Genomic DNA, 17,091 nt, shown 5'->3' on the forward strand with positions numbered 1-17,091 from the left:
TGGTATTTTGGCCCCTCTTCTTAAAGGTGCAGTGTGTAAAATTTAGTGGTACCTAGAGGAATGGACTTGGCAGAAATAGAATATAATATTCATAAGTATGTTTTAATTGGTGTATAATCACATGGAAATAATAATTGTTGCATTTTCACTACCTTAGAATGAGCCCTTTATATCCACATAAGGAGCGGGTCCTCCTCCACGGAGGCCACCATGTTGCACTACCATGTTTCTACAGTAGCCCAGAATGGACAAACCAAACACTAGAGAGGGCCTTTCGTGTTTTTTGCATGTTTCGAGACCACCATAGTTTCTCCTACATGCTTGGAAGGGGAGGGTGAGAGGAGGAGTATTCAGTTGGTTGCAATCTGCAACCTCACTGCTAGATGCCACTAAATCCTACACACTGGTCCTTTAAAATTTTTGCTGAAGAGTTGACCCCAGCCTAGAGCCCTCTGTTCCAGCTCTTGGTTGATACATGTACTATTCCTACAATATGTAGAGAACCTACTGTATGGTACAAATCTCTCAGACCCCTACCAATTTTCTTATAAAGATGGTAGAGGCACGGATGATGCTCTAAACATCACAACTCACTTTATTCTAAAGTACCTTGAAAATCCTACAGCCCTGCTAGACTTATGTTTATGGACTAGCTCAGCAATCAATACTATACTCCTCAAGACCCTGTTAAACAAGCTGAAACAGATGGGAACCCGTGTTTAATCAGATGGTACCAGGTCAACTCAACTCTCTCTGACATACAGGTTATTAGTACTGGAGTTCCTCAAGGCTGCGTAAGCTCCCCCCTTCTTTTCACATCATATACAAATGATTGTAGAAACCAGTACACAAACAACTACATTATCAAGTTTTATGATGATACAGCCATATTCAGTTTACTAACAGATTCAGACATTTCTATGTATAAGTCAGAAATAGAAGTGCTTGTGCAGTGGTGTGAACGTCAAAAAAACTAAAGAAATGGTCTTCGATCCCAGGTCTTTTGGTGACCACAGCCCAGTTTTAATCAATGGGGAGAGAGTTGAGGAGGTAACAACATTCAAGTACTTCGTTATTCTCTTTGATTCTCAGTTACAATGGGCTCATTAAATGGAGTATGTTTGTTCACAAATCAGTTAGCGTCTGCATTTTCTGCAAAGGCTCAGGGTCCATGGAGTGGATAAAATCATTATGTTATTGTTCTAAAGGGCAGCCATTGAATCTATTATTTGTTATGGCATCACAACATGGTTTGGCACCTGTCCGTTAAACTCAAATCATAACTCCAAAACCTGGGGCTGGAAGGGCTGGAAAAATCATTTGCATGCTACCCCCATCTTCTCTCCAGATATTTGAGGAGACAGTGAGGAGGCAGGGCCTTAAAATCATCTGTGACCCAAACCAAATCCTTCACAATGAGCTGATGCCTTCGGGCAGAAGGTACAGGTTACAAAACTGTAAGCTGAATAGGTATAAATTGTACTGAGTTCTACTATCAATCAAACTACTGAATAGTAAGAGATTGGGGGGGGGGATCTGTGTGTGATACTGCATGTTAACTGTAGTTTGATTGTGCATGTATATGGATATGTATTGTGTGTATATGGAGACGCTCTATGCTGCTGTGTCACCTGTGTTCTCTGAAATGCCTAAGACAAATTTCTCCTAAAGGAGACAATAAAAGCTAATCTTTCTTATCTCGAGAGCTTGATTGGGCTCACTAAACTCCATCTGCCCCATTAGATTTTGACTTTTTTTGAGTGCTTGATTTGAAAAAAAGGACACTGATTGTCCTGATGATGGTGTTATGATTACAGTAGAGGTCAGAGACACACCTACAGACCAACTTTAAAGAAGTGGTAAGTTGCATTTGTGCACTATGTTGTGTAATTTAAAATAATGCACTGATTGGCCAGATAGACCCACAGCAATTACCGTAAATATCAAAATGTATCTTCGAAGTTCAGAAAGCAACGTCAAGTTGCTGACAGACACCTGGAATGGTGATGCATTTTGGTTTCAGCATGAAAATAATCCACACATTCACCAATCAGTGATGTCTGAGACTTGATGTATGACAGCACACAGATGACACCACAGACAAAGACCATAATCGATATTACACAAGCAGTAGGCAATAGAATTTCAAATGAATCCCCTTTTAGCAACTGTTATATCAGACTGACAGCAACTTTGATAAGGAGACTACAGCCACAAATGTAGCAGTCCAAATCAAATTCGCATTCTCAAAATGAAGACATCACTCATATTTCAATTGAAGCGTCCATCAAAGTTAGTTCACTATCCACTGGGGATTACCCACAATTTCTTCTCCTTGGAGACATTCACTGGCAGGAGCAGTGATCACATACTGTAGCTCCTGCCAGATGATGGAATGACTACGTGAGCTCGCGCCTTGGGTATCCCTCTCTGTACTCTGTCAAAGAGAAGCCTCCAGTCACTGCTCAGTGGCAGAAGATACATTACATTGCGGTGACATTCGAAATAGTCCCCGAGGTGCTCCACCATTGCTTTGACTGACAGCCCAGCTTGGGAAACCTGTGCTGTCCCATAATTCACCACATGCTCTGTGCTCTCTGTGGTCTTATGGATTCCCTCTCATTCTTACGTCCCAAGATGCACAAAGCTGTGTCATTGTCACTGTCGTACCTTTTTTTTTCCAATATTATCGCTCCAGTTGTATTTAAAAATGTCATTCTTCATTTTAAACATAATGATATACAATACAGTTTATTCAGCTGATTAAAAACGTGCAGTGATGGAGTACTTCATTTATAGACATTTGCTATTCAACAATACTTAACAATCAGTCACCAGCCGAGCTTCATCTCACTAAATAACAATTGCATCTTTGTGCATTTAGATTTATTATCTATATAATTGTCTGCCATCTGTTCTGCACACTAGATATTGAAAGCACTGAAATGATAAAAATTGCTGTTGCTTTTACAGAGTTTTATATACTGATTCTTTGTAGCATTACATACAGGTGAACCTCATACTTCTATAGTTACCTTAAGAAACAGGAAAAAATTAATAATGACTAATACATGGTACAAATACCTTAAAAAGTATCATGTAATATTATTTTCTATATATTTCTTCACATTGAACCACTTCGAAAGGTTTCACATTTGCAAGATTTAACTGCATGAGACTGCTTGTCTCAGACATCATTTTCAGCTACCACATTTTGTGTTAAACATCTTGCATCTCTGAATTAACAGCTAGACGAAGCAAACCCTTTAAACTGTGGTTCAAAAATATATAACTCTAACTTGAAGCAGCAGGAGTAACATAATGAGACAAGGAAAACAATAGCAGCACTAATGCTCATTATAAACTACTTTTATTAACCCTTTGGAACAGGTTTGTATCCCTTTTAATTATGCGTGGCAGATGGTGCTCTGCGGGGACAACGCAGTAGTAGACTGTGTTTAGAGTTTGAAAGGAGTTTGATGGTAGTATTATACACTAAATGGTGTCGCTGTGTCATTGCTCATACCATGACAACTGGAATGGCAGAAACAGTCACTGAAGACTGGAACTCAATGGTACATCAGGGGTTTATTGATTATTTTTCATTCATTAATGTGTGTATCATAAATATAAGTCATGTAGTTTGACAGAAAAACCCATCTTATGGACCAGACCAAGACCAAGCACCAGAGGAATACGTTCGACAGGCAGAACATTACAAGCTCCCAGGCTGCCTTCAAAAGTACAACAAAACATCCATGCTGATCTGCTTAGCCATCCTGCCCCTCAACCCCCTAATGAACAAGGGCAAAAGAGCTCTTGGGCTTAGCCTCTCTCTCTTACCGTAACTTAACAAGATGTCCCCCTACTCACTCCCTTTCTCTCACACACACAGACACATACACACAGTCGCGCACACAGACACACACCTCCCAAACCCCAAACCACTAACCCTCAGCCCAATCTGTCTGTGGCACTAAAGTATTATTAGACTTACACACTCTCAGAGGGGAAACAGTGAGTGCTGAGAGCTGGAAGATGAGATATGCTACAGGGGCTACTAGTTCCATTAAAATGGCATTCACTGGGGCCTTTGTTATCATCGGTCCTGACGTTTTCAGGATGTAGTGGGGCTTGCTGATCCATGACCATCTCATCTATCTTTCAGGATTTGAAGGAAGTTGGTGTGAAATTGACACCAATGAGTGCAGCTCAAATCCATGCCAAAACCAGGGTGACTGTGTGGACGGGGTCAACAGTTACAGGTAAAAGAGTGTTATCCATAACCAGCTTTTCATTTCTTAAGAGGCAGGAAAATGTCTGACTTTCTTGCTCTGGATTCTAAATATTAGTGGATCCAAAATATCAGTACCAGCAGCCTTCATTCCTGCACAGGTTTCAGGTCATTCTACTGTAATTTTGATAGCAGATTAGCCTGAGATAATAGATTTGTTCTGAGCTCATGCCCCGTCTCCAAATTTATTTTATGGATTTAGTTATGTACCATTTCATGTTGAAAAATTGTTAACAGTCTCCAAAAAGGAAAAAAAAAAATCTGCCTTAATTGCTCCCGTCATGCATTACACATTCTGGCTTTAGCTTCAGTTAAACAGACCTATGGTACTGTACTGTATGTGCAATCAGACTAAATGATGTGTAATTAATATCATTAAATTCCTATTGATTTTTTTTCACTCTGTTCGTGTGCCAGTAGGAAACAGATAGATCTTCTATTTTCCATGTGAGGCAAAATATCAATATTAATGATTTTTCTCTTCCAGCTGTGATTGTAAGATGGGATTTTCTGGCCTTCGCTGCGAGGAAGACATCAATGAGTGCGCCTCAAACCCTTGCCTCCACGGTGGTGTTTGTCAAGACCTTGTGAACAAGTAAGAATGAATAAAACTCCTTTTTTGCTTCACTTTTGCACCTTAGCCTTTATTCACTGTGCACTTTACTAAAAATGGCACATATCAGTAAAGGCCAGGCAGACTTAATTTCCCGAGTTTGTTTTGAAAGGCGAATGAACAAAATCGTTCTCTAAAGAAAACACACAAGGTTGTGGTGTTCTTCTTCAAAGTGTTCCAGTTTATATAACAAGCCTGTCTTCATCCTTGACACACATAAGCTGCTATTCTAAAGACAGAGAGCAAATTCAGCAGGAACACATCATGTATCTAGATTGGGCTTTACTCCACTGGTGCTTCTCTCTGCTGTGCTTAATGGGAGCCCCGGGGCTTCTAGGCTTAGTCGGACAGATGGGTAGAGAAGTCCCAGGGCCAATTTGAGTCCTAAATGGTTTGTCTCCAGTTTGTCTCCCGTCATGATTTCGCTCTCATGTGACCTGGCCCTGCTCAGAGCGTTCCCCTGATTGCACAGTCCAGGGAGTTCACATCAGGTGTGTTTTAACCTCGCTGCTCACCACAAGCACTACATGTGCCGCTATCTCCATCTCCCTGACCCAACAAGCTGAACAAGTCCATCTGTACTATGGTGATGAATCAGACAGTATACTCACTGAGCCCTTGCTGCCTTATATGCACTCATCCTTTCACTTAAGTTATTTATAAAAGGGTCACACAGTGTCCTCTCATCAATGTATATAGAGGCTTTGTGGAATAATGTAATACATCTGATCTGGTTCTAAGTTTTAATTAGCTCACTAGCAGAGTGATAGTAGGCATAGATGGACTGTACTAGATTGCAATAAAGAAAGGGTTAATTTTTGTCACAATAATGTCTCACACAGTCAAGCCTTTAGAATTTACATAATTAGGCAGCACAGTTCTGTTATGCCACATGCCACATTAGATGTAATGTTACTGGTTTACTGATGAAAAATGATGCTTTACTTATTAAAAATATAATTTGGATTTTAGCAAAAAGGTGTCTAATTACATGTTTGCCTATAAACAGGATAAGCATCTCCTCAAAGGTGTGTGGTCGAGGGATATTAGACCCAACGGCAGCCGGGGGAGACGGATTTGAACTGAGTAAACCACATTATTGGACATACTAGACTCCTACCCTCAGTAATAAGTCATCAAACATAATTCAAATTAAGTTACACAGTGGGAAACTTAATTGCCGTCATATTGTTAAACTTTGTGTAAGGAGCTGTCGGTCAGTTTGAGAACTTGCGCTTCAGTTTGTCTCGAGCGCCGTTTTCCCCAATTAATTCAACCGAACATTGTTTCTGCAAGAGTGTGAAAAATGTGTGCATGGAAAAAAAAAATCATTCTGTTTATTTTAAGGGTGGAGAACTAAGCTTAAAAGTCTGCTGTAATTACTGTTTGTCACATTGGTCTTTACTGGATTTCGCCTTATTCCTTACTGATTGAGTGTTATCACATCTTCCTCAGGTTCCACTGCGTTTGCCCTCCTGGTTATTTTGGAACGCTCTGTGACCTGGATGTGAATGAGTGTGAAGTTTCACCTTGCTTACACGAGGGCATCTGTATCAACAAGCCCGGGGGCTTCAAGTGTGTCTGTCGCCCTGGATACTCAGGTAGCTCTTTTGCCCTTAGGTGACATGAAGATCAATATGAGAGTCTAAAAAGCTTATCATGACTGCTGCGGCCGCTCGCTATTGAGGCAACTCTGACACAGATCTGGCTTAGTGTAAAAAACTGCTCCACAATGCTTGCTTTTAATTAGCCCACCTGCCTCTGCAAGATACAGTGCCTGCTTTTCAGTAAAGCTAACAAGAGATAAATTCATGTCACCTGTTTTATCTGATGAAAACTTCTCAGTGTCTGTTAGTTGCCTTTATTTCATTTCGTCAGCCTCTTTAGTCTCAGAACGCTATTGTTGTTTTACTTCACTCCATTTGTCTTATTTTCCACCCAGACGGGTATCGAGCTATTTTAGTGCGCGTCTGTGTGTGTGTGTGCTTGTGTGTGTGTGTGTGTGTGTATGCACTATCTAAAGCCGATGCCTGTCAGGTACTGGGAAGATTAATTTCATTTGTCTTCCACACTGTATCATCAATTTATCCTTCCCCAGTTGAGAGAGGGGGGAAATCTCTGAGGTATTGCTACTCTGGAGAGCAGAACCTGACACGCATGGCCCAATTCCCACAGAAGCAGCTTTTATTATTAGGCCTACGCACAGCATAGTACAAGTCATTACTTTTTCTGTTGCTCTAAGCTCATCTGAGGAAACAGGGTTCCCCAAGAGAGCAAGCGGCCAGAGAATACAGTTTGGATTGGCTCAAACCAACTAGAACTCATACAAAATATTTGCCGTAGGAACACGTGTAACAGCATTGAAACTTTTCACAAAAACACAAATGGCTACAGAGTTCTACTAGCTGTGTGTATTTTCTTGATATTTTCTGGTTTAATACTGAATTTGTCATCTTAGGGTGATTCATCACATCATGTATTTGCAGTCTGATTGGAACTGATTGAAATGTTATTCTGCTTTGATGGTATGACGTGTCATCTCTTCTATCACCGAAATACTGTAACTCGTTGTGTCACTCGATGGTATTATCATATTATTTGCTTCAGCCATGAGGGAAGTCAAGGTTTTTTTGGGGGGGTTTTTTGCATATCGAATGCCAAAACTCATTCTGACTGTAACAGTTGAAGCTGCTTACTAATAAATCAGTCCAGTGCTATATCTGCTTACTCTCGTGGATGTGATTGAGCTATAATGACACTTCATTTCCACCTCCATATTGGATTTTTTTTCCCCTGGTTGTTGGTTAGTGAGTCAGCCTGTGCATCTTTATGTTCTGCTCTTTCACTAAATCTGCAGGTTTCTGTGTGTCTTCATACAGCCCTTCTAACAACAGCTAAAACGTTGTCTAAAGGCTCTGAATATGACCCTCTCTTTTCTAAATTGATGGATATTTTTAAGCTTTTTACAATGTAACATGTTTAAGCATTAAACGATTGAATGTTTCATTCGTATTTCCGACACGTCCGACAGCTTTTATCATCATTTTGTACCTTTTATAAGTCTGTACGACCCATTTAGAGAGTAGATATTAAGATTAAACAAGCACATTTTTGTATCTTGTGCTTTATCTTTTTATCTTGCTCCTCACTTCATAGCAAGTCAGGTGTTCAATAACAGTCTGAAGTTATGACCCTCACCTAATCGGATATAATTTTGCTTTGTGTTTTTGGTATGCATTTTGTTCTCCATGTGTCATATTGGCACTATAAAAATTGTTTATCTCACACTGTAAGACAGTCTTGGCAGCTGTGTAGATCTCAGCTGTCTGATCATTATTTAGGGTGTTTTGTTTAAACGGCCCTGCAATGTATTATTTAGCTATACAGTACACAGGAGCTGTGTTCTGCACTGAGGTCAGAAGTCATTACACTGACATGATTAATGGGTGATCTTGTTTATATAAATCACGGTTTAAGCACACGATTCGTCACCTTCTGTTTTCTCTTCTTCACCCATCATTAAGGAGCATGTTCCCTTGAGTGATAGTACAGTGCAATCAGCACATTGTTGCAGTGGCCTCAGTCAGCACATTGTTGGATGATGATGTTCTGGCCTTCGCAGTGCTGTTTCTGCCTTTTGCTCGGTCAACTTGATAAATAAAATTTAGTGATTATTTTCATCTTTTCCGCTGAGCATCTGTAGAGGTCTGTTGCTTTAGGAATGTAGCGTATATTTTGTTTTAATGTTTTCATATATTCAATTGATTTTTTTTTTTTAAGTGGATCGATTGAGGTTCAAGGCAGTTGTCGCTTTTGTGAGACAGAATGAATAATACATGTGTTATTAGGGCTTACTACTTGTACTTTATAAATTATATTTTCAGAAACAGAAGTACAGTATCAGCATGTGTCAAGATAACAGTTTATGTTTGAAGGACTTGTCACAATTCAGTTCTCTTGGTTTCTTCTCTCACTAATCTGTCATTTATTTATATTGAACAAGCAGGATTCTTTGCAGTCATTCATATTATGCAATATTAATGGTGTTTTGTTCATCTTAGTAAGTGTAAGGATTTTTAAAGCTTTTTGAAGTTCCATTTATGTACCATCCTCATAACATGTAAAACACCAGCCCACATCCTGAAGTCTCTTGTGACTTAAATAACATCTAGATACATGAGTGTATTTTATTGTCAGCATCAGTGTATGGATGATGTGAAATAGAAATGTGAGGGAACAACATATTTTCCTTTTTAAACAATACTATAATTTTTCACTTATTACTTACATTATCCATGGTTCATTTTTTTATTGCAACCCTGTATCGTAACTTTGTGTATCAAGGATTTTTTGCAACCTTTGTGGTCATAAACTGTGAATTTCTCAGTGTCTGTATAGTTTTCCTTTTGGCTAAATAAAAACAAGTTATCAGCTTGACACAAGAAAGGAATCACTTTAGTTCCTATAATGAGAGAGCATGATAGATGTTCTGTACACTTAAGACAGTTTATTGATCCTCTTTCATGATAAAACAGAGGAGGCAATAAATAAATTCTTGCTCCCGTCGTCACTGTGTTAGTTTACATCTGTCGCAGCCCACAGACGTAAAGCTAACCAAATGATATGGGTCAGTCATCATTTCTCATCTCTCTAGCTTCCTGGAAGTGTCAGATTTTTGGGGTTAGTAAATAATCTTTTTACCACTTTGGTTAAAAAAACATCTCAACAATGCCCTGTTGAAGAATTAACTATCACCCATTCATTTATTTTTAATTCCTCTGCAAAAGTAATGATTTCTATTGATCTCACTGATGCAGTACCTGCTATAATTTAGACTATTATAAACAGTCATCAGTGTGTTGAATCAGAACTTGTGTTCTGATTTGTTGGCAGGAGGGAGACTCATTTTGACAGTTTCTGTTATCTGGTATTTCCTTCACAGCTTGATCTCTCTCCTCCCCTTCATTTTTTTCTGTGATCTTGTTGCTATTTTTGTGAGGTCTGCATAAATAATGAATATCATCAAAAAGCTGACTTACTTAGAGAATCTTCAGACTGATCGTAAATGCTTCTGATGGGCAGTGAAGATATAAGTTGTTTTGAGTATAATTCACTAGTGCAGTACAATTGGCATGCAGGATTGTGCCTAAGTATACATGGCAATGTATACAGCTGTAAGTAGCTACAGTACTTGCAGTATGTGACACACTTTTCCATCAATTTAGTGCTGCATGTCACTGAGCCCTTTTAGGAAAATTAGAAGGGCCAACTGATGTTGCAGCATACTCTACTGTACATTCTTTTAGTGAGCTGTCTACAGTATATACAGTATGTATACTTGTACATGTAATTAATGCATTACACACTTTTTCCAGCTTGCTATTTGTGATCAATAATTAATCTTGTTAATTGTTTTTTTTTTTTTTTTTTTTTTTAGATATGTTTAAAGTGATTTAAAAGTTTAAAAGTGTCAGTTCACCCAAATTACAAAAAAACCCATGTTTTCAAACTTTGCTTCACTGGTGCATAGCTAGGCAAATAGCTCTGGTTTTATTTGGACAGGTTTTCAGACTTCCATCTGTGAGTTTTCTGCCTTCATCCCAGTGTGGAGGTGACTGGAATTTTGTTTGTGGCGCTCACAGCAGTGAAAAATTACAAAAATTATAAAGTATTTCAAGAGGCAAAATCCACAGAGCTCACTGAACAGGTTGAAGACATATTGTAATCCCTATGAAAACTGCTGACAGCGTTTTTTGTGGATTATTCAACATAACCAGGATAACTGTTTATTGAAATTTCTTCACCTCCAGTATGTTGGTATGGAGAGAGAAATTTCAGAATTTGGGTAAACTGACCCGGACATGTCATACATCTTTATATTAATATTTGATTCAATACTGTAGGAACAATTCAATTTCATAATCATTATTATTTATACAATAACTTGCCTCTCATAAGTTTGTTTTTCTTATCAGCTCTTATCAGTTATCAATTAAAGGCAGACTAGTTTTTACTGTTATTACAGGTTTAGACTGAAGATGTCTAAATAAGTCTTAAAAATAATGCAAAAAAATAACTAAATATTATTTTCATTGGTGATTAATCTTTCAATTATTTTTTCAATTTCCCAGCTGTCAACTGTTTTGCCAATAAAATGTCTGGCAAGAACCTAAAGATTGTTTCTGTGTGTAATAACTAATGAAATGTCAAACAGATTCGTGAGACACAAGTGAACGCCACTTTGCATTATGTGTCTCATAGCAAATCTTTTTCATTGGAAACATCAGAGATTTGTTGCCAGTAATAGAACAATATTATGTGAGCAAGAAGTAACTTTAGGTTCAACTGGAGCTACAGAAGCCAAAAATCCTTTAACGAAATGCCGCTGGACTGCACACAACACACTCATGTGAGTCTGTGATCACTTTATATCAAAGGTTACTAAAGAGACCAGAGAGGAAAAACATGTCATGCTGGTGAGGCAGCTTTATCTGGACAGTGTGCTTGCTGCTGTTAGGGAGACAGTATCTTGCTCTTACAGGACCATACTGGTGGTTTTGCAATTTAGAGTCTATCAACTGCAAGTTTTTCTTTTTGAGTTATTTTGCAGCAATTTGAAACTAACTTGAGATAGCAATCCATCTACAAAAAACTCATCTGCTGAACAGCAACCACTAAGAAATTAATTCACATTATCATTTTCACAACAGTCAGGTTTGCCTATTATTTGCCCCTTGGATTCAGTTTGCTGACTAGATCAATGCAATACTTTTTGACAAATAACAACCAGTTATTATAAGTCAGATCATGCTAGAATCACACAGTATTTCTCATGAAAGTGTTGAATTATTCACTGTGGTGCATTTTGTTGCATAAAGTCTTTGCATTTCATATCATATCATTGTATGTTTTCCAGTATATCATTTGGAAAATGGTTGGAAATAATGTAAAGATTTCACTATTTGTAGTTACTGGACTAAAACCAGGATTGTTCCTTAAGTTTTGATTCATCACTCTATGTGGATAGAAAACTGTACAGACCTATCACATGCAAGGAGAACACAGTGTGTCTAGTAGGTTGTCTCCAAAATGTCTTGTAGATTTGATGTATTCTTATGTTTTGTTTTTATTATTTGTGTTTTTTTAAATGTTTATTATTATTGTTGATATTACCCTTGTGTCGTAGTATCATTACTACCTCTGTTAATTTTTACTCCATCATTCGGTCATATATACAAGGATATATGTGTGAATGTGTGAAAATCTTTGTTGAAGATTCCATAAATAAATCAGATATAAAAAATAAAAATGTAGAGACCAGACACCTGGATTTCCTTTAACAGGACAAAAAGGATCTCAGTTTGAATGGATGGGATACTCTTTAATGCAACCAGATTTGTGACTTTTTTAAACATAAAAAATATGTCCTTGTGCAGCTTCAAATGAATCAAGATAGCTTGAAGACACCAAAGCTGCAGTATGATATTCCTGGCTTAAGAATCTGAATTACTTATGGTGAAGGTCATAGTTACAATGCAGTTTTAAAAAAAAAAACATACTGATAGCAAAAAGAATGAATGGTTGAAAAACAGTTGCCTAGTAAGCAGTGTGACCTGGATGTGAAACACTTTCTTTAGATCTATTGAAAATAACGAATGATGCTGACAAAGCAGTTTACATCGTCGATGGGATATACAGTTTTGCAGATAATCATTACCTAGCTTGACAAGGGCATATATATATCCCATGGTTACTGTTAAAGGATAAAGCTGGCGTTTTGTGATCTTTTTTTTATCAACAAACCCCATTAAAAAGACACAAAACAACTATGAATTTACAAGTCTGTGTAGCCACAGTGTAAAATATCTGTGCCATAGAACTAACTCCATTGCATCCAAAAAACTATTAAAAACACATAAAAGTGCCATGCTGACACATTTTGTCACCATATTCCCTCAATGCAGTAAACAGTTGTTTATTCCTTTCTGCTTGTCAAACTAACAAAGCAGTGTAAACATGGGACCATGTCCCTGAGCATGCGCAGTGATATCTCCAGAGATCCAAAATAGAGTTGCAGTGTTGTTTCATAGTGAAGTTACTCTCAGTTAGACGCTCGTGTTGTTTGTTTAGTTTGACAGAGGAAACCTGACAGAGGAACCAAACATTGTCCAGCAGCAGCTATACATCCCATTATAATCTTTTGCATTTTATCTTGATGCCTTCTATGTTTTAAAGCACTTTGAATTGCTTTGTTGTAGAAACGTGCTGTACAAATAAACTTGCCTTGCCTTAATAGTTTTTTTTAATCTGTCTCTTAATAAAGTGTTTGAGCACTGAAGTAGTAAAATTACCCTATTAAGTTGTTAAATATGTAATGTCTTACTAAAATATGCTTCATTTCCTAGGGGCATGGTGTGAGGTTAACATTGATGAGTGCATTTCAAACCCATGCCAAAATAGTGGGAGATGTATCGATGCACCTAATCGATACCACTGCTTGTGTCCTGATGGCTTCATTGGGCTCAACTGCGAGACCAACATTGATGATTGCTTGTCAGCACCTTGTCTTCATGGGAGGTACATGTTTTTCTCCGTCATTTAAGACAGAAACACTGTAAATTGTGCAGAAACGGCATGGAATTATTTTTAATTACACTCCTTGCCAGCACATTGAGTGAAGACATATGTCACATGTTGTAAGAAGCTAATGTGATGCACTTACAGGTTGTCTCAGTGGTCTCTAAATTATAGTCATTAATTCTGTTGAAGGGGAAAATATTCATTCATTCAAAAGATTACATATCTCACTAAGGATTTTGCATAGACTGTACAGCAAAAGACCTGCATGTATTAATGCTTTTTAGTTCATATTATACAGTATGATTTTTGAGTGTTGATTCAGATGAGTCAGTTTGATTAATCAAATCTGTTTTGTCCTTCTTAGCTGTGAGGATGGAATATATTCATACCTCTGTCTCTGTGAACCAGGATGGACCGGCATCAGATGTGAAACAAACATTGATGTGAGTTGAGGTTAATTAATAAACCTGCTGTGTGTTCAAGAGGAATGTCAGGAGAGTTTTGTAATCTTTGTGTGGCCTTTGGTATCACTAACTCTATTGATTTTTCTTGAAGATAAGTCAATTGAACTACTAGGATCATGTAAGCATTGTACAAATACCTGATTAAAAGAAATTGCTTAGTCTAATGCCTAATTGATTTAAACCCAGAACAGCTTCAGCTGCACTCTAGAGATAAAACATTGAGTTGCTTACAAGGTTTCTTTGAGCATTTAGTTGAATGTATAATCTGGTTATCTGCTTTTTAACTACTAATAATTCATTCTAATCCAAAATTATTCTCCTTTTTTAAAACCACATTTATAGATGGTAAAATCATACATTTTGTTGTTCTTGTCGTCACAGTGTTCTATATTTTTGGTACACCGGCTCACTGCTGTATATTTGATGTCTCTTCATTTACAGGACTGTGCTTCCAGTCCCTGTTTGAACGGAGGCTCATGTGTGGATCTCACTGATAAATACGCATGCTTCTGTCAGGACGGCTACACTGGGAAAAGCTGTGAGAATGACATAGATGTCTGCAAAGAGGCTGCTTTTAACGTCTCGCTGTGTTTCAATGGAGCAACCTGCCTTGACGGTGAAGGATCAAACTTTACATGCAGGTGAGTTGGTCCATTATTGAAAGTCTTTTATTGTTTTGATGAAATGGAACTGAAAGATTGTCCCTAGATGGAGTCATAGTAATATGATCTGACTCAAACAACATATGTGGTTGTTGCCTGGACAGATAGTTTAAATGTTAAGGCACCACGCATTGTCAGTTTGATTTCCCAATTGACCATAAACTAGACCCCTCCCCTGAACATTCAACGGTATCTGGCTATCTAGCTTACTACCTACAGTGGTAACCAAGCGTTACTTCAAAGGCCAAGAAGCACATAATAAACTAAAATTACTGAAAAAATAACTAACTAACCCTAACCCTAACCCATTTGCATCAAGCACATCCATTAGTATTTCCTCACTGTGTGGAAGCTGGTACTGGATACTGCTATATCAGAGTTTTAAATTAAATTATGGAGCAGATGTCAAAGGATAGATTCACAAAGTCTGTCTTAAATCAACAGTCAGGTGCCCAAATGAAAATTGTTTTTCTTGTTGTAATCATTCCTCCTGTTCATGCTGGCCATTAAGAGAACCCTTCATAATGTACTTGCAATACAGTGTAGCCCTCCTTCCCTGCAGAAATGTATTTAAAAGTTTATCCGAAGCCAATATGAAGCTTCAGCTGTCCAAATTAGTCAAATCAAGTCAATATCTTTCAAAGTTAGTCATTTCAGTGCCAACTTTCCTCTTTTTTGTACTATCCTTCCACTGCAGCTGAACAGGAAAACATTATAAGTCAAGACACAAAGAAAAAAATGTTTACTAAAAAGTCTATAACTGTGGAAAATATCCACTTTATTTGACAAACTCAGACTGATGAATCTTCATATTATCTTCAAAACTTGTAAATACTTTTTTTTTTTTTCTTTTTTCAAATGGAGGACTGTGGATTTTGTCCCCCATCACTTGCACTGTAAGCACATTTTGAGGGGATCTTTGTTCAGTATGAACAGGAGGAATGATTACAGCAGGAAAAACATGTGTTGATGTTCATTTGGGCACCTCACTATTGTTTTAAGACAGACTTGAAAAATTGTGATCCTATCCTTTAATCGTAGCTTAATTAGCAAGCTAGCTACAGCTGATCATTTCTGCCAGCGACAGTCATTCTTTAAGCTGACAAAATCAACAGTCATGGCTCTAAATGAGAAACTAGCTTTTGTCTATTTCTGTGTGAAATCAAGGGCCCATTGTTTCAAAATTTACAAAGAAATGCACCACTGTTATTTTTGTAAACATACAAAAGCATATGTTATGTTTAAGACTGGAAGGCAGCAGTAACTAAGGGGGCCAGAGCTAAGTGTAGTTGCAGAATCACAGGTAGTTTTGTAGTATTTGAAAATCTGAATTTGTATCTTCCTCTCTTAAAATAAGTGTTGGTGTCCTTGGAATTTTGCTCATCCCTAATTAAAAATTTATCCTCTCTCACAAGAGTAGTGCTGCAGTACCCTATATCTGTGCACTCATATACAGTAGCAGTCCCCTAGGTTGGTTGCAAGTGCATCATGACTTTTTAATTGCAGACATGTTCTCCCTTGAGTGATGAAGTGCATCTGAATACAAGGTGTATGTAGTAAGAGTGTGCAGATTTGACACAGCAGCTCCCCTGGATGCCTTACAGTTAATTACATTGTCTAACCTTATGCTGATGTGCTGCTATATGATCAGTGTTGTGGTTTAATGTCGCCAAGACTTCCACAACTCCAAATAGGTTGCTGCTCTTTACAGCATTATAAATTGATGTAGTGGACTGCCTACTGCCTCAGCACAGCATTTTTTATGGCATTCACTTCATTGTAGGCTTATTTGTGTGTATATATTACATAGAGGCAATATGGTGGATGCTGTGCGTTTACAGATAAATGTGTACACTGAGGACAAATTTGCACACATACACACATTTTCTTGTTAAGTATGTCCTTTAGGCTGATCTGCAGTAGGATGATTGTGCACTGTGTGCATTTTCCACCACAACAGAAGATTCCTTTTAATGAATTGGGATCAGTTCTGGATATTGTATAAATGTTTTGTTGCATTATTAACTGCTTGTTGGCCTCATTTAGTAGAATTATTAATCAGTTGTTTGATTTGATGTTTATTCACAGACATAATTAAAGACTTTGAGGTACAGCTGGAAAGCCAGTAATTTTGCACTTTATTTCAGTGTGGATATACTGTGCACACCGCTGATGTATAAAACATTATACACCACCAGAAAATATTAATACAGATTTAGCTCCAGTCCAGTGCTAGTCCATCTAGTGTTAGTGAAAAGACTTGACTGTCAATTTCTGAGTGACAGCAGCTTCCAATTTTGTGTTTTTGCTGCAGAAGCCTCTTTCATAAATTTACAACATGGACTGTGACTACTTTAAAATCACATTAAAAGATTTTTTTTGAGAAGCAAGAATGTTTTGTGCATCCACACATTTTTGGAAGCGGTTTGGTCAGTCTAGTACACTCACAAATGGGCTAAAACATAAAATCAGTCATGC

The 17,091-nt window shown here is 37.8% G+C and overlaps 1 protein-coding gene across 2 annotated transcripts in view; it reads left to right on the plus strand.

Moving 5' to 3' along the window:
• The window catches only part of eys (eyes shut homolog), a 171,832-nt gene that overhangs the window by 87,414 nt on the left and 67,327 nt on the right, over positions 1 to 17,091 (plus strand). For both annotated transcript variants that reach the window (XM_044372008.1, XM_044372009.1), the window contains 6 exons: positions 4,169 to 4,265; positions 4,782 to 4,889; positions 6,363 to 6,508; positions 13,313 to 13,484; positions 13,852 to 13,930; positions 14,393 to 14,592. In XM_044372008.1, coding sequence (XP_044227943.1) covers positions 4,169 to 4,265; positions 4,782 to 4,889; positions 6,363 to 6,508; positions 13,313 to 13,484; positions 13,852 to 13,930; positions 14,393 to 14,592 — 802 coding nt within the window. The remainder of the gene's footprint in view (positions 1 to 4,168; positions 4,266 to 4,781; positions 4,890 to 6,362; positions 6,509 to 13,312; positions 13,485 to 13,851; positions 13,931 to 14,392; positions 14,593 to 17,091) is intronic.

Source organism: Thunnus albacares, chromosome 14, assembly GCF_914725855.1.
Source record: "Thunnus albacares chromosome 14, fThuAlb1.1, whole genome shotgun sequence".
Lineage (NCBI taxonomy): Eukaryota > Metazoa > Chordata > Actinopteri > Scombriformes > Scombridae > Thunnus > Thunnus albacares.